Here is a 25,669-nt window from a genome sequence, read left to right on the forward strand (position 1 = left end):
AGAAAAGTACAAATCAACCTGAGTGTAGAAATGATTCTTTTCTGCGCTATCACAAGCCGAATATTTGTCAGATAATGCAAACACAGCAATAATTCTAGAACAAAATGTCAGATCAAAGTAGAGTAAAAGAGAAGGTTTATTATTTTTAGTCGCAGAATCCATTGTTATATTTTGACACAAATTTTAAATTTCTTCATTATGTCCACAATGTTTGAATTGGCAGCAAAATGGTTCGTTTCTTTATAAAATCATTGGAATGGACATAATATCTAATAAATAAAGCAAAGATAAAATATCAAAAATATCTTGTATTTCAAGTTTACTTTCACTTCATGTTCTCTTCATAAAAACTTCACGAACTACGTCGAAGTATTATTTTAATAAGCTGTTTGTTGTACTAGGTATTATTTAGTTCATGGACTAAACAAATATCTGTTGGGTCAAAACTGAAACTTTCTCCGTACAAGAAGCACAGATATTTTATTACAATATTCGATCATCTAATGTAAGGAACGAAAATTAGTACCAATAATTGAAGTTTTTTGCTGCAAAAGTAATCGACATTGTCTTTAATCACAATTTAATTAAGATACATTTCACTTAAGTGGAAACAATACAAAAGCTGATAGGCTTTCATATACAGGACTTTGAAGTGTTAACTTATCTAATGTATGACAGTCCGCCATTTAACAACAGAATTTGTCCGACATAACTACCAGCAACTTGAGAATTTCTCCGACAGCACACTTTCGACTGGTGAAGACTTCTTTGTAGGTGCGCGAACGATATTTTATTTCATTCGTTTTGGGACACTTCGGAGGTTGGGAACTTTGAACATCTTAGGAGAAAAAAATAGTGTATCAGAAATGCAAGTGCATAGTTACCCATTACGCCGGCATTTGCACTCGTTACAGGGCTGTCAGTGGAGAGAATAGCACGAATTCCGGACCTAGCTTCCATTTATCTGTGAAATGCCAGCGATGGTTTGGCTGTATTACGGAACTGTTTGTAGTTTCACTAGGTTGGTGTCCGATTCACACAGTGTGAGAATTTCTCTGTAATAAATATCCTGTGTTAAGGCTGCATAGCTTCAATTCATCTTTGTTCAAATCTCGGCCACACCGATGAATCTGTGACAATAACTTTCGTTGAATTAACAAATGAAATTTCTCGTCCTTTTGCATTGATACTTCTGTACGTAATTGTTCAAACTTTTCAACAATTCGTCAATATATCGACGACTCGTCTAAAATGACTACAAGCTTTCATCATCTTCCGCCAGTTCGCGCTCGTAAGGACTTCTACAGTAACTATTTATGTTTCACTACTCGGGTGGCTTTCAGTACATGAACGTTCCTGCTATGAATCATAATGACGCGTAACGTTCTGTGAATGACTTCGTGGATAATTGGTTGAGACAGGTGGAGCCGAGGGGGCTTTAGCAGGTTATGTTATGGATTTTCCAGAATCTTTAATGTCAATTCCGTACACCACTAGTAGTTTAGCTTCACTGGGGTCTGTTTCGGATGTGGCTTTGTCAGTGATGAGTCAGTCGCAGAGCCATGATATATAGCCCGAGAGTGGTCGCGCTATATATCATGGCTCTGCGACATTCAAAGTGGAATGTTCAACAACAAATACCCCGTGTTCGTGGCACTCTTCTACTATATTGGATCAACTGAAGTGTGCGCCAAACGGTGCTATAATCTAGATTTCTCAAAGTCGACTCACTTTCGGGGCCATTAGATTACGCATAACACGATAATTTGCTGCCAGAGATAATATGAACTACTGCCTCTGTAATACTGTTTCCTTTGTATTTCGATTATATGGAAGCCTATCATCTTCTGTAGAAGTTGTCTTTTCTTTACATAGTAAAACTTAGTCTTTGGATAAAATGGACTAGCTGTCATATTCAACAAAGATTTTTTTCTTGGTTTCTGAATGAAAGATTCCATTCTAGTAGTCTACATCAATGGTTGCCGCTTCCTATTCTTCCTTCGAAATTTCCTCTCACTACCGCTTCTTTGCAGACTCTTCCTACTCACTTTTCTTACCTACAAATAGTTAAAATTAGTTCAACACATCTAACATAATACAAAAAATAAAGAGGAAAGACATCATCAAAATATAAATGTTTTAAAGAAATTTTAGGAGAAGAATGTCATTTAACATGCATCCAAAATGAAAATGCTATCCACAGCAAATAAAATTATTTTTTTCTAAATTTTAATTAGCTGTATAAGAAAAAATAATATTAAAGTTTAAAGACCATGTTTTACTATAATGGAAGCACGATAAACTGGAAGATTTTTTGACATATTGGCTTGTAACATATTCGCAAAATTTCTAACGTAAATTTTTCTATTTAACAACAAGGTATTCCATATCCCTTGAATAAAGGATATAATTTTAGAACTAGGTGTTATGTTTTCTCTAATTGTTATTACTACTTTCTAAGCCGAAATGTAAAGTGAACATTCGATATTTGATGCTGTTCAGTTCGAGCTGCCAATGCTACACCATAGTCCCTGGTGGCAATTTTATTGAAAAATTCACGTATATGTTGCAATTCAATGTACAAACTGCAAGACTCAGGTGAGTCTCGTGAAGTTATTGTGGCAAAATTAAAGTAATAAGTCTCAAGGGTTTTCATAACCTAAGATGCATCAGTTCATTCAGCCATGTAGCAATACTTAATATGGCGCTACCAAACTAATGCACCCCTTAACCTTCAGGTAATAGATAACTGCTAAGACATGTTAATACCAAATCCATATAGGTTAAGGATTACGTTAGATACTATAACCATTATTTCATTGAAGCTTACATCGAGCTACAGTACGACTCTGCACGCACATACAGATTAATTTGTGCCATTGGGGCACTTATCAAAAAATTAATAAACATCAATTATCTTCACAATAATAACCTCAATTCAACCGACAATCCTTACGAAATGACTAGCAATCATGAACTTGATTGCACTATCTAAATTAACACATATATGCTCCATCTAAGCATTTTTGAAAACAAGCTAAAATCACAATACTAATTATACTACTAGAATTGGCATGTTGTGTTCAGCATTTTGAGGAGCACCGGAAAAACATGCTAGGGGGACTTTCAGACAAAACATGTCAGAAGTTTGTACCCCATCTACCCCAGTCGCCTCACTTATTCCCCAACGACTTATGTTCTTTAGATTGAAAATGAAGTTGAAAGTCCGTCAGTTTGAAACTATTTATGTGATCCATTAACAAATGTGCGTAGTGATTCACGCTTTCAGCACGATAAAGGAAATAAACTAAACTCCTTGGCATATAGTCCCAAACACTCTATGCCAACCAGCCGACTATGTGAAAATTGAAAGATATGTGACTAGCCGTAGGTGAATTCTTTTGGACTGAAGACTTACTTCTTTTTGTAAAGTAGTTCTTCAATTATTTTCACATTCCTGGATGAAAGCAACACTGCCACGTTCTCACGAAAATTCGTTGATCAAAGCGACGAGAGAAATTGCCAACTTCAAGGATACATTTCGAAAGTGGCAGATTTGCTGAAACTGCTGCATACTGGGGTATATATTTAGGGTAATCTCGAAAAATAAGATTTTATGTAGAAAAAGAAATGCATGAAGACCGAAAGTGCTTATTTGAAAGAAGTAAGGAAATAACAGGAATACACGAATGTTATAGTGGAATTCCACTGAAAAGTGTATTTAGGAAGATACGTATAAGACAATAAGTTAGATACTGAAGATAAGTTAGATGGTGAAGTAAAAACAGATTCGTTTGAAGTTGCGAATAAAAAACGTATGAATTGGGAAAAGAATACATAGCAACTAACTAGTTATGAAAAGCATTTTGAACTTGTAAGTAAAGATATCATATCATAAAGGGTCCATCATCTACCCTAAAAAATAACTAAACATTACTTGTGGTAACTGAATTTATAATTTATTCTTAAATACGTTATTCATAAAATTTAACTGTGTTGGAACCTGAACAAGTAAAAACTTTGATGATTACCTCAAAAGTTTCCGACGTGCCTTCGTAACGGTAGGATCCAATTAGTATCACCTTGTGGTATCCAACATGTCGAATTCTGTATCTACCTGGTTCAACATCTGCAGGAATTTGCCACTGGATTTCAGCTTCGCTACAGCCAAGAAAACATGTCCGATGCCAAATAAATCTGAAATTAACAAATACAAAATATTTTTTTCTAGCATGACAATGGGAATTAATGTAAATGTGCGATCATTGTAGCAAAATTATATACAGAGTGGCCCAAAAGTAGGTATACAGACCTAGATATATAAAACATACAGGAATGTATATCTACTTTTGGGCCACTTTAGTATATCCATCTAAAAATTTGACAAGCAACTTGGAAGATTTAGAGGGATTTCTTTTCAGTCGGTGGAAAGAAGAAATCCAGTGTTAAATGTTAACCTACTTTCTGTAAAATTCAATACTTAATAATGCAAAGAACAAACATTTACAAAACTAGTAATCGTATTACTTGTAAATCCACGTGAATGGGTTTCTAAGGCGTCCACTTTTCTCAATTAAATTGAAACTGAAAACGGTAATAACATTTCTATTACTCCCGATTTTACTAGAGAGATTAGGACGGAGATGGAGTATATTGCTGGGACGTTTAGTCGAACACACAAAAAAAGAATATTTCTCGCTATTTATTACCCCTTTTATGTCAAAGCGATCAATGCAAAAAATGAAATGAGTTTATTGCTGATACTTCAGGTTCGAATGGAAGATTCAGAGAGGAAATGGTGCCCATTACTAGAACTCCAAATCGAATTTCAGGAAACCATTTCTCGTTATGTATTATTGTTCATGTTCTAAGTAGACCAATACTGAAATCGTAAGTTACAGTCCGTTTGAATCAGTTCTGGGTTTAGTAGAGAGTTCTGGGGACAACTAATTGATTGCTGGAAAGTTTCCCAATATACAAAAGACGTTGCATAAGTTTTGGACAGATGAGTATAATTGTGTATTCGTTGTAATATGATGATGACATTTTAGGTGAATATGTTTTATCTCTTTGAATACAAAATTAGAATAATTATTCCTTCCTATTGTTCACAGGCAAACCACAATTGATCCTGAAGTAGACATCGAGACCCGACAACGGTTGGTAATGAAATTCCTGTTCAAAACCAGTGATGAAAAAACTACATTAATTCATAGAAAGTTGCTTCCGATTTATAGGGATTACACTTTGGATCGCACCAGTATCCAAAGTTAGTTGCAGCTGTTCACAAAACCTAGACTTTCTAGGTCAGGCCTGAAAATCATTACCTCCATTTATGGGATCATTGCTGTGTCATTTTCATTTACTTTTTGGAATGTCTCTACAATTAACAAGGAGTGTTATTGTCTGTCACTGGATAAGGTACGATGTATTCTCTAGACAAAAAGATTGGAGCTACAAGGTAGGATCATCAATCTCCATAATGGCAATGGCCAGACTCACACAGTTATAATCACACAATAAAAAAATCATGAAAATGGAATGAGAAGTTGTCCCTGAGCCTCGCTATTGTCCGGACTTGAGTCCTCCAGATTACTTCCTGTTTAGTAGTCTAAAGATCCACCTACGAGGAAAAGCATTAGACAATGCCAAGGCCCTCATTTCTTGTGTGAAACAATGGAGTAAATATCAGCTACCTGAATTGAATCAAAGTGCATTCAAGGCATGGAAAAAACGTTAGACGAAACGTGTCGCAGCAGATGGAGGCTGCACTCAGTGACATGTTCTTGTAGCCAAAGGATCAAAATATATCCACCTGAAACTTCATCATCATATTGTAACTAACAATAATTTTATAACTATATGTACAAAATTTATTGAATACCCCTTGTTTGTTAACGTTTCTGCTCTATAGTGATTAACCTTAAAACCGGAAATGATTGGTTTTTACCACTTGGTGCTTTAACATTACGTCTAGCAACGAACTCGATACCTAATCTTCGACTCGCCAAATCCTAGGTAAATCGATAGATCGCCATCAAGTAATTCTTGATAGTTTGTGATTTTCGGACGAATAGGTACAGAACAGACTACCTAAATATTTAAAGGTATTTTGATAAACCAAGTTCCTTTAAAATAATTAATTCGAATTTCCATATGTATGCCCACGTATGCCCAGAAGTGCTTGATTCCGGTTTTTCAGAGTGCATAACACTCTAGTACTCCCTCTTCTTTTTGCTCTGTGCTAGTCCAAGCTGTAAGAAAAACAAGAATGTCTTATTACCAAAATAGACTAAGAACTTCTAGAACAAAACAATCTTTCTACTTCAACCAAAAATAATTCTTTTATTGTTGTGTGTCTGTAAGTTATCCAAATGCAAAGTTTTGCCCAAGGGTTACAAATCGGTTTGTTTAAATATTACAGCAAGGTAGGTGAGTTACCTGCGCACTCCGCGGCTCTCAAGATAAAAAAACGTGTGAGTTATATGGCTCACGAGGCCCAGGGACTAAAAAAGCATAAATAAGAACTAAATTGTACTATACTACAGTAGATAATGTATTAATATAGGAGATCATGGAAGGGAATACAATAATTGGGTATATTTTAAGAAAAACATTACCAGCATGGTACCGGTTTTGGTTTCCGATGAGAGAACATTAAAAATACTGATCCCATTACAGTGTTTCGGATTCCGTGTTAAATTGTAAGTCCACGCCTCATCTAGTATCGGTAATCTAAAGGATGCTACACTCCACTCCAACCAAATAACTAATATAGGTTGTAGGAGGAAAATATACCCTATTTGGAAAGCTAATAAACTTAAAACCAAAGAAGATATGGCAGTTGCTCTTTAATTTCCGTCAAATAATTGTTTTAAACCAGTGTTTTTAAACAAAATACTCAAGTGGTGGCTTCTATTATTGATACAAAGCGTGAAACTGATGTGAAATGCATACTGCGTTGGAACCGACGACTAAGCATATTTTGAAACTTCTCAACAACAAAGAGATTATGTTCTTGCAACAACGTAATGTTGTACACTGAAAATGCACGTTCACCGCTATTCGACAAACACGTCCCCTATCACTGCACATGTTACCCATTCGAAGCCATATTCCTCGAAAATTGTGGTGTTTGACATTTTCCCTCAGCAAAAAGAAAAAGAAAGCTCTCAGTCGATCTTCCTCAAACATCGTTGTCAATATTTCCAACAAGCAGATTTTGGAGAAACTAAAAGAAGGAAAAAGAAAAAAGAAAGAAAGAAAGAAACTATAATCCTTCAAAATTACCTATAAAAGCTGAAGGAAGATTCAATAGGAATCGAAATAGCTAGATCAAATTATCTATTCAGGTCAAGTATTTGACCACAACAAGATATATCTAATCAGAGGAAAGACTGAATGAACTGAAATTATGTGTTTCTAGAATGCTTTCACAGGACTCGTTCAACGTGAGTTGTCACCCATTCATTCACCGAAGCCATGATTTTGCTATCAAAGAATACAATTACTGCACCTTGCTTGGGGAAATATATATGCGTGAGTTACAAATGAGTAAAAATTAATTGTCAGAATCTACCTTAGAACCAGCGGCGCAAATCTGTCTTCAACTTTGGGGGGGCGGGTAAGAACGTTTCCCCATATAATATACGTATTAAGTGATGTTCAAAATGCTTATGAAGGTGAAAAACAATGTTGTGAAAGATCAAGCGAGCAGAGTTCTCTTCAACATTGGAAGGCGGCAGATTTGCGGCTTATTCTGGGGAGACATCAATTTCATCTCATTTTCCTTTGAGGCAGTTGGACACAAATCATCACATTTCTCCCCCCAAAAGAACATATTTCAAATCGGATTATTAGGGAGACAGTCTTAGCCAGTTCCAAGATTAGAGGGGACATGTGCCCCTCATCCCACCTTGGATTTGCGCCACTGCTTAGGAGTGTTCTCTTGAACAGATTGGCTCCTTTTACCGAGAAAAGTGCTCATTTTATTAACACAAATAACTTTCTCAGAAAAGATTCCATATAATTTAAAAATTCCTGTTTTTCTTTAATGTATTCACGTAGCTTAATCGTCTAAATTATTTGATCTTCCTACGAGTCTAGCAAATAGCACGCACTCCTTTGGTACACAGGGTCTTGAGTTTGATTTCCGGCGAGAAAGCTTTGAACGTATTTCAGTAGTTCGAACTCCACCTTAAACTTCAAGTCCACGTCCCATACAGCCTTGGAGCTGAAAAGAGTCACTATTCTTCATTGAACAAGCATAGAATTTAATCAACTTATAAATTATAATCTACTGGTGTTCGTCTGATATGGAACGTTATAATCCTAATCAGTGTTGTAGAGGCGTGTGTCTTATTGCATTTCTGTAATAGTTTATTGTTATTTTGAATACTCAAAACAAAAGCTAGTATTCACTATACTCAATATCTGTTGACTGAATACTAGTATGTGTATCTATCTATATACTGTATCTAAAAATGATAATCACTGTATTTGTGATTTTGTACGTCTTGAAGTATCCGACCGATCTCGGTCAAATTTTCCATGTAGATGAGGTTCGAGCCTGGGATCTCTTTTATCATTTCCCTTTCTTTCTACAAGTAGGAGACGGGAAGCGAATAATAACTCTTGAACCACGTGACCAATCTCGATCGAACTTTCAACATAAATGAAGTTCGGGTCAAGAATGGTTTGTATCCTTTCACTTTGACGGTACAACGTGGGAGAAGAGGAGGGAAAGATATTTACAAATGATCAAAAATGACCGGTATTAGTATCGAGTACATAGTTTTCGTGGTCGCTGAGGTGAACACTAACACTTCCGATGTTGTTTAAATCCAAATTAGCCCTTTCTGTCCAAAACGAAACGTACTGTCACCGAACGAAGAATTGGTATTCTGCTAGTTATATATAAATACGAAAAACGAGTATTTTGAAGTGTAAAATTAGATAATTGATTCGTCTCTGAAATGAACTTTATTTTAGAGCGTGAAGCAAAATATCACATATAAGCATTATCAAAATTATTTATATATGTATTATTTCTGTTACGATTATGAATAAATCAACGATATTTTGGTTTTGGTCTATTTGACTTTATTGTATGACAATACAAGGATTAACCCGTTTACTACAACTGGGACATGTCCTGCAATACATTCTCAGAGAACCCGTGGTAATTTACCGCATGTTATTGCTATGAATCGGTGTTTCACTGGTAAAGAGAAGCCTGCTAATGGTTTAATTCTTATAATTACACCTAACAGTATTCAGCAAATGAAGAATAATTACAGATTCCACTTGAAGGTTTTCCACCTGGTTTTCTGACAATATACATATCATAATTGAAAACACAAGATTGATCATTCATTGATCATTCATTTCACTACTGCTTGGACATATAGGTCCCACGTAAAAATATCAGTGGGGCACATATGTTACTCCTTTCTCATGTTGAGAAACGAAACGGCAGGAAATATTTTTTTTTTTTAATATTTATACATTTTAGAACAACTTACATTAAGGTTGATTACTAGGTGCCCTCGGTGATATGCTAAACGCTGCTTCAATAGTACGGCGTTGCCAGATAGTGTCGAATGTTTACTGATGTCAGATAATAAAAGGAGTAATGATGGAATTCTGCTTGGATATTTGTTGGAGAAATTTGTTTTCGACCCTTACCGCAATTCACAGCTAAGTTCCGCTTTTCGAACTGCAACGCTAGAATCTAGGAATCTTCTTATTGTGACTACGACAGTAAACTTTTAAATTTGGCAACAACGCATTATAGTGTCCGGCGCAAGTTTTTCTCAAAATCTATTTCCTCACATGTAAATTAAAATTTAAATAAAATGTGAAACATAACACGATAAACGGTCAAACAATATATCTATTTCGTAATAAGATCGTTACTCTAAAATACTTTCCACACACAAATGAGCATTTCATAAAACTGAGGACTTCTAATGAGATCTAACAGCAAGTGCCATCTTGTGTGCTCATTGTAAAAAAAATCAAATATTTTCTTTTATTTGTTATCTTTATTGATATCAGAAGACACAACCAAACGAAACATAACTCTATCTTATAGTACAATATTTATAATATGTAACGTTTCATTGTGCAGTAATTAAGAGAATGAGCTAAAATATGTATTGACTTCCGGGTGGTGATCCACCTTAATGTTTCCCACTCCGAAAGAAAATTGGTAGTAAAAGGGTTAAAGCAAGCTGCACGCCTTCATTTGCTGAATACTGTTAGGTGTAAATTTACATTTCTTTCCGAAACACCTTTAAAGAGACTAAATAAGAGGAAATACCTACAGTAAAAACTTACTTGGTCTCCCAGTTAGCATCGGTTGCCACTACGGTCCAGTTGCTGTCGGCTGTTGGTTGGAATCTTTCTACATATAAATACGAAGATTCAGTCATAAGATTGTTCCTTGGATGACCTGAAATCTGTAACGAATTGTAAATACTTACTCTCAATCCAAATAGCTTATACAATTCCAAAGAATAGTTAATATTGCCACGATAACATTTATATATATTTATGTGTACGACAACAAGGATAATAGTTCAGTACCTTATTAAAACAAAGCTCGTGGCCAGACATGTTTAAACTAGTTTTATTTATGCTGTTAAAATTATAATAAGTGAAGAAGCCATAGTTGATTAAGTGTATTTTCAATTTCTGCGAAATAAATGATAAGTAGTAAGGAAATACAAAGTTTAAAACAAGCAAAAATTAGTTTAATTTCTGGAAATAGTTATCGTCGTTAAGTTTTGGTGAGTACTTACATAATTTTAAACAAACTGGGTCTGTAATATTTAATTGTATATGTTCGTTACAATATTTATCTTCATACCCGCATAATTGTCTAATTCAGATTGATGTCAAAACAAGCGTATACGCATAGCAACATCTTTAAGCTAATAAAAATTCTTTTTAATCTGAAAGTGGTAAACACCACAGTAATAATTTTCCTTTCATTTTTAAAAACTAAATCCTTTTCAGCTTGCTTCGTGTTTATTTTAATTTATAATTTGTTCGTTTGTGTAAGCAGTTCTTCTAGGAACTTCCTTTGAAGCACATTTACATATTAACTATTCAGTATACATATTTGTATAGGAACGATGTTTGTTGACTTCTAAGTAAGCAATGCATTTTTAAAAGTATATACTTAATGAATACAAGTGTTTAAAAATTACATCAAAAACACAAATTATTAATAATGTCTCATAAAATACGAACTGTAAATAACTACATATTACGTAACAAAAAAGAATGTAGTTTTTTCTGTGCAGGTTAGCATTCATTGTCCACTGTAGCAATGGAAGATATGAAAAATCAGGTCACTTCATCATTTAATTGATCTAATTAAAACTTTCAAAGTTGTGAATCATGGTTGAGTAAAAAAAGATATTACGTTTGACAATGCAATTTACGCAACACATAACAGCAAATAATGTAACAAGGAAATAAACAATAAAATTGTATGCAAGTTTCACAATAGAAATATGAAAACTACTTGAATCTTTAAAGTTTATCCTAGGAATGTAATTTGTGGTGTGAGAGGTAATGGTTGTCCTTCTTGCCATGCTCATGTCTTCACTATTTTACTATATTTTTTCGTCGAAGAAATAAATATAAAAAGTAGTATCACTATTTATCTATGCTTTATTTTTTGTTTGTCTTCTAGGTTTCTTTCTTTCTCTTTTTACTTCTAAGATAATACTATAAGGAAAGAAACATGATTCTAGACCAAAAGTATACTATACATGACTCTGTAGTATCCTTTACATATATACAATATACCGGAAGTATGACAAGCCTGGGACCATAGGCGAACAAAGTTATATTTCAAAATACTACAAAGTGTAAAATGATCAATTTTGAAAATAGATTATTTTCAACCTCAAATGGCAGATTTCTTTCATTGGCAACCACGCTTAGAATCCACTCTGATTTCTTCAATGTGCAATTTCATTCTCATCCAAAAATGGACGGGCCGTAGGAGGCAACGCATTCTCTCGGGCCATGAGCATTCACTTATTGGCACTATCACTTGAAGATGTGTCAAGATTTATATCTATATTTGTTCCCTGTAATGTGGGTTCCTGTCATCACGGCCTGACACGTCATCAGGTTGCGGATCGAGGAGAAGGCCTCTAGATATAGAGGTTAGCTGCGAATATACTGAATAAGCAGTCGCGGAGAGACGACTAGGACTGGTCCTTCAGCTTGGGGGTCTGGATGAGGCTAACAACCTCATTCTGTAAATATATATATATATATATATATATATATATATATATATATATATATATATATATATATATATATATATATATATATATATATATATAAAGGCTTGTTCAGAAATATTCACAGAAGTCTCACAAGTAACACTTCACATCGTTGCTGCCGGTCTGACGCTAAACTATACATTTTCGGAAAGCACTAGTCCTAAATAGGATAACTACACAGTGCGACGGTCAGACGTTGCCGCGTTCAGGACTTATGGAGCGTCAAACATTAACATGGGGTTTATGAGAGTTACAGGAAACGAAGAAGAACACAAGGTTTGTGACGTTTGAATCGACGTTGTCTGATTGAGCACTTGTTTGCGTAAGTTAAAGGGTACAATCAATGTGCAAATCGTCGAACAGAGCATGAGAGATGCAAAGAGTGCGCTCACAGTGTGCACACTTGACGAACGGTAGTTCGCCGCACGTGAAGCACACGTCACCTTCGTCGAGGGAGTCAAAGCAGTACTCGTGCGGAGAGATCCACATTCCCGGCTCCTCGTCCAGATAGCCAGCCTTGTGGAAAGCGTACCGGATCAGGTTCTTGAATCGGGGTGCGCTGAACTGGTAGAGTGAAAACGACTGTAGTGCCAGGAATCGATCGCGATGCCAGATATCCATGACACTGTCCATGGCCAGTGTGTCGGTCACAAAGCGTACAAAGGACTTGTACTGACGGAAGAAATGCACATCTAAAGGCTGAATCTTTCCAGTGCAACCACCAGGAATCAGTCTCTTGTGCAACGCAACGTCGGCAGGCTTCAGTGCGTTCGATAGATTGTCGTCCTTGTTCAGAGTCCACGAGTCCAATAGCAAAACGATCTTCTTCCGATCATCAGGCATGCTTGGCCAGAACACTTGCTCGTAGAAGTCCTTAAGGTCGTCCCTGTTCATGTTGGACGTTTTGCCAGCAAATGATTTGATGTTCGGTGGATCTGCAGGCTTGTTTCCCGGAAACTTTCCACTTGGTTCCGACACCAGTACATACATCGGCCGCAGAATCTCTCCGGCCATGGTGATCACGGGCATGATCATGTAGCTGTGGGTTGTTGCGCTCATGGATCCCACAACCGCTCGCACGACTGTTGTTCCTTTGGTACGGAGAGTGCGAGTACTCTGCAACAACTTCTTGAAGCTACTCTGATCTGCATTGGCAACCTGCGTTGGTGGGATGCTTTCGCTTGCAATGAGCTCGCGAGTCGCTAATACGAAAGCATCAGCCTGCTGCTGCAAGTCCAACTCTTTCAGTTGCCAGGTCCTGCCGACCCTGTGGGTGATTGCACGGTCCACGATGTTGTTGCGCTTCTTGAATCTGTACACCCACGACGGTGATGCCTTGAACTTGAGACTCTTGTTAGGGTCCAGTTCATTAGCTGTTTGCCTAGCCCAAATTCGCAACGTTCGATCGTGAATGATAGCAGTGTGCTGTTTCTCCGCGAACATGCCCCGAACTGCCTCATTGATCTCTGCCATCAGCGTCTTCTTGTCATCTTTGCCTTGTGTTGCCCCAAAGTGACGTAGCACGCCAATGTTCCGAATATACCTGAACTGATTCTGCAGAGTCGAGTGGGTAGCACGACCGGTCTTTGTGTTCCAAGGCCTACCTGTTTTTGGATTTACCGTCCAGTAGGCATAGGCTTTTGCCTTGTACTCGCGCCACTGCTCTGGTGTCATTTTGGAGTCTTCTGGAGGCTGATCCTGGAACTTCGGCTTCTTCACAGGAGAGGGCAGGTATTCTGACGCTGATGAGCCAGATGCGGAAGACGTATGAGACTGCTGCGATGACGAAGGCATCTCTGCATCCTCCTGCTCTTGGTCTTCCTCGTCTCCAAAATCCATGTCTCCGTCCCCCTGGTCACCATCACTGTCACCGAAGCCGAGCGTACGAATCTCTTCAACGACTTCCATCCCGCTGGTCAAAAGAGACTTGATGTGTGCCACCATCCTTTGCTCTTCCAAATTTGGATTGCGCTCATTTGTCCCGATCTCGGCCACCAGAGCCCAAACGACCACTTTCGGATCCATCTTACAACGCATACCTAAAAAACACAAAAACAACACAAATGTTAGCACAGAGTACAAATGCAAGACGAATTAGCATGAAATAATACGACTGCTACAACACAAATGTTAGCACAGAGTTCAAATGCAAGACGAATTAGCATGAAATAATACGACTGCTATGGTTACTCTCATAAACCCCATGTTAATGTTTGACGCTCCATAAGTCCTGAACGCGGCAACGTCTGACCGTCGCACTGTGTAGTTATCCTATTTAGGACTAGTGCTTTCCGAAAATGTATAGTTTAGCGTCAGACCGGCAGCAACGATGTGAAGTGTTACTTGTCAGACCAGGACTAATAAGTTGGCAAGACCTCAGCCAAAGAAAATGGGACACGACATTTGAAACTTGGAATATTAGAAATCTTTATAAGGCAGGTGCGTTAAAATCCGTAACGAGTGAGTTAGAGAAATACAGGATGAACCTAGATGGAGTTTAGGAAGTTAGATGGGAAGGAAATAGAACTCCGGGATGTCCGGAAATTTTACGTTCTTTTGCGGGGAAGAACAGAAAAATCACCAATTAGGAACAAGGTTTTTCGTTCACAAACGAATAATATTAGCAATTAAGCGGTTTGAATTTGTTAATGGTAGACTTTCTTTTATTACTCTGGAGGATGTGTGATGTGATATTATTATTTTAAATGTACATGCCACAACAGAAGATAAGGATGACGATATAAAAGACAGTTTTTACGAAGAAGAAGAACGGATATTTGACCAACTTCAGCGATACCATATGAAAATTCTATTAGGGGATTTCAATGCGAAGGTAGAATGAGAGGATATTTTCAAACCAATAATAAGGAACGAAAGTCTGCATAAGGAAAGTAATGACAACGGTGTTAGACTCTTGAACTTAGCAACATCCAAAAACTTTGTCGTGAAGACTACAAGATTCCCACATCGTGACGTTCATAAATACACTTGGACCTCATCAGACGGAAAATACATAATCAAATCGATCACTTTTTAGTAGATAGAAAAAGACAATCTAGCATAATTGACATTCAGCCGTTTAGAGGAGCTGATTGTCACACTACTCATTATCCGGTAGCAGTGATAATAAGAGAGATATAATTGTTCAATAAAGGAAATATTCAATGTCGGAAAACGGAGAGATGTGATTTAAAGAAATTAGAAAAGAGCCAGGTAAGAGACAAATACCAGATTGAAGTTTCAAATAGATTCTTGGTTTTAAAAGAATCTGAGTGCACTAGTGTTGAGCGTAACTGGATTGAAATTAGAGATAGCGTTAAAATACCAGCAAAAGAGAAATAAGGACACTCGAAAATAGGAACAAACAGTTGTCCGACCAGGAATGAATTAAACTATTAGAGAAAAGAAAGCATACAAAATTACGTTGGCTACAAATTCCGAATACAATACCCACACACAATTTCGTAGACATCAGGCGGGAAACTTCCAAAACGTTTAGAACAAAGAAACTCAAATGTTTGAAAGCTAAAATTAAGGAACTTGAAGATAATAGTAAAAATAAAAAAAAAAAAACATTTGGGATATGAATAAGGGGATCAACGAATTTAAGAAAGACTATTATCATCGTGTTATATATTAAAGAAAGCTGACAGAACAGCTCTCACTGCTATACAGATAGCATCTTAAACAGATGAAAAGATTTCTTTGGTGGATTGCTTAACACGCAGCCCAAAACTAATGTGCCTGGAGAAAGGAAACTACACACCGCAGAACCGTATAGTCCAGAACCTAATCTAATAGAAGTAGAAATCGCTATAAAGAAATTAAAGAAACACAAATTTTCGGGTGTAGATGAAATTCCGGCTGAGTTAATTTTAGCTGGAGGCGAAAAATTGTAAAACAAAATACACAAACACATTCTCCTTATCTGAAACAAGGAAGAATTGCCACAAGAGTGGAAAGAATAAAGCATTGTTCTAATTCACAAGAAAGGCGACAGAACTAACTGTAATAATTATCGAGGCATTTCTCTTCTGTCAACATCCTATAAAATCCTTTCAAATATTCTATTAGCAAGATTGAACCCATACCCAGATGAAATTACTGAAGATCATCAGTGCGGGTTTAGAGGAAATTTATCAACTATCTACCACATATTTACCATTCGACAAATACTCGAAAAGAAGTGGGAATACAATACTCTGGTACATCAACTATTTATTGATTTTAGAAAGGCTTAGGACTCGCTTATGAAAGAAACATTGTACAACATTCTTACAGAATTTGGAATACCGAAAAAGCTTTATAGATTAAGATATGTTTAAATGAATCCCAAAGTGCAGTGCGGGTACGAAAATCCACGAGTTTTTTACGTCGAGAATGGCCTGAGACAAGAAGATGCGTTTTCGCCATTATTATCCAACTTTGTCCTGAGATACGCTATAAGAAAAATTAAAAAAAAACAACCAGACCTTTAAGTCCAATGGTATAACCAGGTTATGGCTTTTGCTGATGACGTAAATTTAATAGGGAATGATAGGATAACAATAGAAACAAATACAGAGATCTTATTAAACGCTTTCAGGAACATGAGTTTAGAAGTAAATGCAGAGAAAACTAAATACATGGAAGCTCATCAGGTTCGTAATGCGGGAAATTATAGATGCGTTAAAATATCAAATGAAACTTTTGATAAAGTGGATACTCTCAAATATCTAGGATCAACATTAACAGATCGAAACCATATTAACGAAGAAATTAAATGACGACTAAAAGCAAACAACTCGTGTTATTATTCACTTCAAAATCTCTTGTCATCGCGAATTCTGTCGAGGAATTTGAAGCTTAAAATTTATAAAACGATAATTATACCTGTTGTTCTGTATCGTCGCGAAACATGGTCGCTTACTCTGAAGGAAGAACATAGACCGAAAGTATTTCAGAACAAGATCCTGAGACAAATATTCGGACCGAAGAGAAACAGAAATGGGAAATGGAGGTAACTTCATAACAAGAAACTCCATAATTTATTAGGTTTGCCAAACACTGTTAGAGTCATCAAGTCTAGGAGGCTCAGGTGGACAAGTCATGTAGCCAAGATGGTAAAACGTAGAAACATTTTCAAAGTCAACTGGAAGACCACGGAAAACGACCATTAGGAAGATCTAGGCGTAGATGGGAGGAGAATATTAAGATGGATCTCGCAGAAATTGGAATAGAAAATAGAAACTGGATCCAGTTGGCTAAGGATAGAAGTCAGCGGAAAGCTTTTGTGATCGCGTCAGTGTACCTTCGGGTTCCCTAAGCCATAGCGTTACATATATTCTTCTTTCTCACCTCAACCATAAGTTGATGGGCAATATGGAAATTTTAAAATTTTTCTTTCGCTTGGAAGAGCTGTTTTATACTTTATGTATATTAGGCATGCAGAAGAAGGTGATATGAGCATAATATGTAATTCATATGGTGAAATGGAGTGCAGTAACAGAACACAAAGATATATGATGTTAGTTGTTACGAGGGTGTTAATCTTCTATTCTGGGGCTACTCAAAGTAGTTCAAACGCGTGAAGCCCTGTTAGAAAACAAAGAGTTTATTAATGAAAGTATGTGCAATGGATGGATGGTGATAATATATACGACGACGGGGTTTATACTGAGCAATGACCTAATCATGTTCGTAGATATAAGAAGGTGATATAATGGGAAACGTGTGTAACGTGGTACAGCTGGTGTCTGGTCTAAGAGTTCCTGGAGAATCGGATAAGCGTCTGTTATACGGTGTTAAATGTAACGAGAGCGAAGACTGTAAAGATGCGGTAAGTGTATTTTTATAGATGTGCTACTTGAGGCATCTTCTGTAAGGAAGAAGCAAGGCGTAAGACATGGCGTTCCAGGACTTGTAGTTTTTATAAAACTTCTGTGGAGCCAGTAAAAGGCGATATGATCATACGTGACAACAGGACAAACAAAAAGCTTTATATGTATAAAGAATGAGAACATCCCAGTTAGTGATATTTAAACTGGTAACAAGTTGATCTGATAACAAATATTAACTAGTAAATTGGAGTGGTGGGCGTTACAAGGGAGATGTTTGTCGAAAATAACACCAAGGTACCTCACGCTATTTGGTAATAGTAGAGGTAAACCTAGCGATGTAAGGTGAAAAGTCCTAGATTTTGTGTTAAACAGTACTTGTTTGATTTAGTCCAAATAACGTCGTTTGTATTTTAGATGGATTTAATTTAAGTTTCCATTTGAGATACCAACTGGCGAGCTATCAATTGGCGGTTGTAATGTTGCGTTTATTCAATCCATTGAAGAATAAAAAGCAATATATGCTGTATCATCAGCAACCTGAATGTCATAAATTGTGGTTCTGGTATTGGCACGTCAGCAATATATAGGATATACAGCAGTGGTGTTTTTCTAATATTAACTTTCGTAGTGATCAACCAATGTCTGAGGCAGGTGAGAAACGTCGACACCCAACGGACAAATTGATAATAAATTATGTTTAATTTTGCTAATATTATGTTTATTTCAATATTGTCCGCTTTTTAGCCTCGACATAAAAATGCATTAAACTCCACTTGATAGGCTACTTATACACAACATGTGAATGATATTCCTAGAAAAACGTATGTTGGTTGCAGGAGAAGCAGCTATCAGCTGACAATAAGTACTACTCTCTGCACTGTTTCATTCCGTGTTAAGTAAGATTTCTCACCCAACTCTAGTATGATATATTAACCGAGTACCAACTTGTTTGTGCCATGTAAAATAAGTATTTATATTACATATTTTATTTCATTGTCTCTATGTATATATACTCCTGTATTTACTTAAATAACTAGTGATTTCACTTCACAGAGTAGGATTAATACTAAGCCCTGTAAGTTCCTGAATATTTCAAATTGTTTTGTAATTTATAACTATTTCTCGACATTACAACCACACAGATCATTAATACTAAAGATACACTTACGATCCATTGCTCTACTTTTTCAATTTTGTTTAATGTTTTATTCTATGAGGTTCTTAAAGACAATGCAATGCAATCAGATACAATCAAACCTGGATAAGTGGAATCACATGAGAGTTTCTTCCTCAGTAGTTTGAAAACATATATGTCTCACTTACTGGAAGTAATGATGAAGGACACGATTCGAAGTATTAGAAGTTTCTCAGTTATCTAGGTCCCACTCATTTAGGTCTAACTTCTAACATTGCAATTATAAATTTACTTACAAATCTAGCTCGAACAATATCTCCAGGTCGAGCAAGAGAAACAGGTTGCAGAACACAGTCTCCATAGTCATGATCAAAACCGGCTATGTCAAAAAACACTCCAAGATCAAGAGAAATCAGGTCGTTCATAAATTCTTCTGGATAAGGGCCTGCTTCTAAACGCCTTCCCTTTAGAAATACAATTAAACTCAGAAGTATTAGTCACAAATATGTAAAACGGTTAGAATAAATGAAAGTTTTGCGATTGAGTGCAGCTAATATATGAAATACAACTTGTTTACTCTAGTAAAAAAAACTTCCTGATGGAGACATTTTTCTAATTTTTCATTTTCGATTTCATTCATAAAATTTGTCTTCCGCCCCTTGTAAGATTTCTGGCCTTTAAACTAAATCCCTTATTAAAGTAGAGAATGAGTTATATCTTCTTTGATTTACAATTATGTAGTCTTGCTTTTCGTATAAATCTAACTTGAATATTTCTTAAAACAAGGAAAAAAACATTAGAAACGTTTGAAAGTTCGCGAAAAAGTATTCGTTTCCTGATTTTAGTCCCTTATTATTTGACAGCGGTGTCTCAGAGACAAATGAATAAATAAACAAGAAAAGAATTGAGGGACGCATACATTTTAATCACACTTGACCCTAGTCATATGAGCTAAATACAAGCTTCTGATTGGTTGAAGTTATCCGTTTCTCGCCACGTAGCATATATATAGCATGAATCAAACGCTAGCTGCTGTCGGTCCTTATGGCTGAGCATGTTGTCGCACGGACTAGTAATGAAAATCGCTTCTAACATAGGTTCAAACCCGGCCCAAGGAAAGTTTTTATCCTTTTAATTTTTATAACAATTTATCATTAAAATAAGATAAAAAATGATACTCTTTCGCCCTTGTACTTAATATGTAATGCATAAAAAGTTATTTACTTCCGTTACGAAATATAGCTGAGGGAACGTCAGTGAGTGAATGGGGTTAGAAGCCCCTCAAGGTTCCTTTTGTTCCACATTGACCCTCATGATAATACTACATGACATTACGTCACACTTGAGTGGTGCAACCTCGATGTAAATCTAACGTCACTCGCTTCCTGGTAATCAACTTTAGAAAGTTGGCTAAAGTACCGCGTGAAACAAAATATGCTTGAGGGGATACCCCATCACATTTGAAAAATATTGTGTAAACGTTGTGTTCATTACAATCAAAAAGCTGATGAAAACTACAATATGTTATTGTTGATATGAAAGAGTATAACGTTTAGCAATTCGTTTACATCTGACTCACGGTCTGAATGGAGTAGAGGTGTTAGCAATATCTCGTTTCATTTGCAATTAAATGGATTTTCTTTTAGCGTAGAGAAACACATAATAATTTATTAATATTTATAACTATTTGCTTCTACCTAATATATACTAAGCTTGAACACAACATTCGGAAGGGAAGAAATAGTAAGACATTTATAAACTTCTAGACAAATTTGTTACGTACGTGTTAATTGTAATGAATCGGACAAACTGTTAGATTTAAAGAAGTTGAATTCTGTGTTTGCTGTTTAGGTCAAAAAATAACAATAAGCTGTTATTAAGAGTCAAGTGGCTATCAGTGTTTTGAAGAGTACTTTGATTAGCAAATTGATTTTCTAGAAGGGACGAGTCTTAATGTGTGTTGATGAAATATAGGAATATATAATGGTATTAAGATAGTGTTGTTATTAAGATGTTTGAATGGAACCTTAGTGGTTAACAGGGTGCAATACTTTTGTCCATAAAACAGAAATTAATTAAGCAGAAGAGATTAATAGGTTTACTGTAACGGCAGAGATAGTACTAAGAAAGAAATTAGGTAGATTGCAGATAGACTTTTTAAAAATATGTTAACAAAATCCTCTATTTTGTTCAGTTGTACAAGTAATTAATCATTATTAAGGATGTAATAAAGCAATATATGAGGAAATCGTTTATTTTTACAAACAGTAAAGTATGTTTTGGATTTCTCAAATGTACGAACAATTTACTCAATTATCACTAAACTTTACGTTCCTTTAATTACTATTTGTGTATTCCGTAAGTCCACTCTTATAATACATTCAGTAAATACTGATTCTTATTTGCTACTTACCCGAATAATCGATGTGCAAATATAAATCATTGCATTTCGCGAAAACGTGATATGAAAGTCAGTGAGTGCGTCCTGCCAGGTTGAGAACAACGATACGCCTCACAAATGTATATACCTAGGTACAACCAAATGCAGATAAACTAGGAACACAAAGATTTTTGAGGATATTTTCAAAATATGCCTTTATTACTTCTCTTTCGTATGTTGTGTCCAAGCATATACTAGAAGCATACAGTAATTCAATTATACTCGATGTTAGAAGAAATTCACTGCACAAGACCGAATTTGTTATTTTATTTATTTATTTATTTATTTATTTATTTTGTGCGTGCACGTGTTGACGAAAAGTTTGTCAACATTTTGCTGAAATTCATGCAAACTTTTAATGTTCACACACAAATTACTGTGTTTATAACACGGAAGTTGACCAACACAGGTTAATTACGTGTAATATTATACATATTTACACAACGTGTGCAATCAAATTCTCTCTACAAATTACAGTTAGTTTATTTTTGAAAAACTGTTCGTTGTATTGTAATTGGGTATATTAGTAATTACTGTATTAACTGCAAATTATAAGATTAATGCGGTAATAACAATAATTTTTTATTGTTCCCTTTCTGGCGATATTTTTACGTTTCCGCTTCTAGTGTGTGATTATCAAACAAATGATATTTCATCATATAAGGAAGAACACATTGTGTTACCATGGAGTGAGAAAAGACAGTAATTTATTTAGTTAACGCAAGTTATTCAATGTTGTCCGGCAGTAATTCAATTATTATTATTATTATTATTATTATTATTATTATTATTATTATTATTATTATTATTATTATTATTATTATTATTATTATTATTATAACAGAGCTAGAAGAAAAATGCCTGCAATCAGAAGTGAAGAATGGAAATTAAACTTTAGGAATGTAAAAACAGATTTTGTGTTCGAAGCAATGAAACTAAACATGATCTTAGGTAAATTTATATACTAGTTGGTTCTACGAACTTCCACAGATTAATCAGATTTATGCACAGAAGAGTTAAAAGCTCACATTTTCTTTACGAGACAACCAAAAAGGGATCACTTTTGCAAGAATTTGGCTCACAGTTTATTGTGATTAGCTGCATTTATGAATGTTTCACTCACTACTAGTTCTAGCATAAAATGTTGTAGATTGAATACCGATTGGCTGCTCAGAATAGATTGGATACCGTAAAATAAACTAACAAATAATCACTAATAATAACATATTTCTTTTTACAATTTTCCATTGCCTTCTCTGGTATACGTAACTGGTAAATAATCATTTGCAATATTGTTGACTCCTAAAGGGGAAATTTCATATTTGTGCTTTGCAATATTCTAAATAGTTGTCTTGCAATACAATTGCAGACTAATAGCACATAAAAATATTTAAAAAATAATTGTACGTTTTCAATCAGTGGCTCGGAAGGCAGATACGTAATGTTTGCCCTTGATGACCATCTTAAAAACTTAGAACAGATAATACTGAACTCTAGTTCAAAATCCTGGAACTTCTAAAGATACAGCTTGGTCCTCCTGCTCCTTCAAATTGCCGAATGTTACTAGCCTATTTTGCTTTCATTTCAATATAATTAATCCTTGTTCTATGTAACTGATCATAAGCTATCCTTTTCGTAATTTGTATCTGATGAAAAATTATCACTAGCTGAAGATCATCTGTTGTTGAACGTACGAGAATATTGATTTTATATAACTCGTTTCTTTTTAATAAAATGTCCAATTCTAGAAATTAGTTCAAAATGTTAGGTGATATTTTCAGAAAGTTTGATTACCAGCAAGTAATTTATTTCGAAAGTTTTTAAGGTCGGTTTTTCTAAAATGATTGATAAAAAGTACATATAACAATTAAATAAGCATATATTGATCGATGTTCTTCTACAGGAAGTAACTTTCAACTACTGTGATCAGACAGTGCAGCGTGTTCAACAACTGTCTCCTTGCACTTGTGCAAACAAACGAAAAAAGAAAACGTACACATATTGAACAACACATTTATCAACATGTAGAAAATACACTCTAGTTAGGACTTAGTTAAAACTTTTATTTTCCAAATTTTTCGATCCATGTAAAAACATACATACATTTTTCCTCAAGTACTATTGTCGCAATGAACACAACATTCATATAATATCTAGTAAATTTAATGAGTTAGCGACTAAACTTTTCTTTAATTTGTCTCCGAGGCAGTAAATGAATAAAGCCAAGAAATTCACATCTTTGTTAAACATTATTCAGTATTTTCCTTTTTGTGAGAGTATTTAAACTAGTCTTCTAGAAAAGAAAAAAAGATATTTAATTAGAACGAAGAGTAATTCATATATATGAAAGTTTACAAGGGGCAGGAAAGAAACACATTTTTCTATCAAACAAATTGTTGTCGAACTGCCAAATTTGCTGAGAACTTATTTTAACATGTAAAATGCAAGCAAGGAAGAAACTTATAAGATATTTTGCCTCCATCAGAGAGTCTGTTTTGAGTGTTTTTTTCTCAAAGCATGTTTTGGCTCACGTATATGAGAAAATTTACTAGATACTAAAGTAGTTATAGAAATGCTATTTTATTTCCATTGTTATATTGTAGGAAAGAAATTGTTAAAATTTATAAATTGATAATAAATTGATATATAAATTGATATTTATATATTGAAATTATTGAAATTTATATATTGATAATTAAGATTAAAGAAAGTACACGTAAAATGATATCTTCATTACACAGATATTCATTCATATACGGCAATTACAATAACCTTTTGACTTCTGATTTTGCCAAAGAAAAAGCACTCTAGATAAAGTGCCCTGTTACACGTCAACATTCATAGATAAAGTCACATTCTTTACACACATTTTTATGAAAAAAAAACAGAGGACTATACTTTCTTTAAAATGTCATGTTTTCCAAAACATAAAGATTAGAATATTGTAAAAGTTTCTTCGGAAAAGTGTTTGAATTGATCAAAGAAGATTTATATTTTATATCAACTGTTCAAAAGACGTACATGGTCACGACTTTCAACGACATTCCAATGCAATGTTTTTACAATAGAGTAATTTAATCAATAGTAATATATTATTATAGTGCAATACAAAAATAGAGGGACCAAATGTTCTGCGTTAGTCAGTTTCGTCAGAATACAAAAAAGACTCTGATTCGATCCCAGTGCACTCGAGTTTATAGTGGATATCTTACGTCATGAATATAAAAATTACGCTAAGTCTCAGTAAAATCACTATTTTCTGCCACTTTAAAAAATTGCGAAACTAAGGCCAGTATATAAAAATAGAAGGAACATAGTGCTCTAAAACAGGAAATGCAATAAAATAAAATGCTAAACGTATCTGGTTGACAAATAATTTTCAGTTGACGAATATACGATATTCATGTTATGACGTATTAAACTATCATATCATACTTACAGCCATTAAAGCTGATGCAAGTTTCCTGTATTGCTGCAAGTAAATTGTCAGCGTATGTGGACCATACAGGGTTGAACCACCCTCATAGCGCTGAATCTGAAAGCAGATAAGGATAGAAAGGATTTAACGTAAACAAGAAGGAAATAAGTACGAATATCTTGCAACCAAATTTCTCGCTCAAAAGCAATAAATTGTCGTCTCCTCGAGCAAGATAGTAAAATAAATCCCATCAGCAAAACTTTGCAAACGCTTACGTTAAAAGTTCGATATACAGTATTGTAAAGTTATTAGTGGAATATATATTATAAATACAAAAGAACATGTTAACCTTACAATCACAACGTAAGGTCACGGACGATCCCAGTCCATATAAAATGCGTTCTGCGCTTACCTCGTTGTGAGAATGAAACATGATATTTCGTCTAGCTTCAGGTCAGAGCATGCTGTTGAAAATACCTGCTGCATTGCTGTGTTCGTTTAGTGCTGGGGTCATATATGACCCCACGTTGTGATTAACGAAAC

The 25,669-nt window shown here is 35.2% G+C and overlaps 1 protein-coding gene across 1 annotated transcript in view; it reads right to left on the reverse strand.

Annotated features, from left to right (window-relative positions):
- Positions 1-376: 376 nt before the first annotated feature.
- LOC145661926 (neutral ceramidase-like) overlaps positions 377-25,669 on the reverse strand; it is a 151,807-nt gene continuing 126,514 nt past the window's right edge. Inside the window, exons 10-14 of the mRNA XM_081727275.1 lie at positions 25,148-25,243; positions 19,565-19,732; positions 10,342-10,463; positions 4,032-4,197; positions 377-2,057 (exon numbers count right to left, since the gene is read on the reverse strand). Of these exons, the coding sequence (XP_081583401.1) occupies positions 1,968-2,057; positions 4,032-4,197; positions 10,342-10,463; positions 19,565-19,732; positions 25,148-25,243 (642 nt within the window). The 3' untranslated portion in view covers positions 377-1,967. The remainder of the gene's footprint in view (positions 2,058-4,031; positions 4,198-10,341; positions 10,464-19,564; positions 19,733-25,147; positions 25,244-25,669) is intronic.

Source organism: Thermobia domestica, chromosome 10 (genome assembly GCF_964235325.1).
Source record: "Thermobia domestica chromosome 10, izTheDome1.hap1.1, whole genome shotgun sequence".
Lineage (NCBI taxonomy): Eukaryota > Metazoa > Arthropoda > Insecta > Zygentoma > Lepismatidae > Thermobia > Thermobia domestica.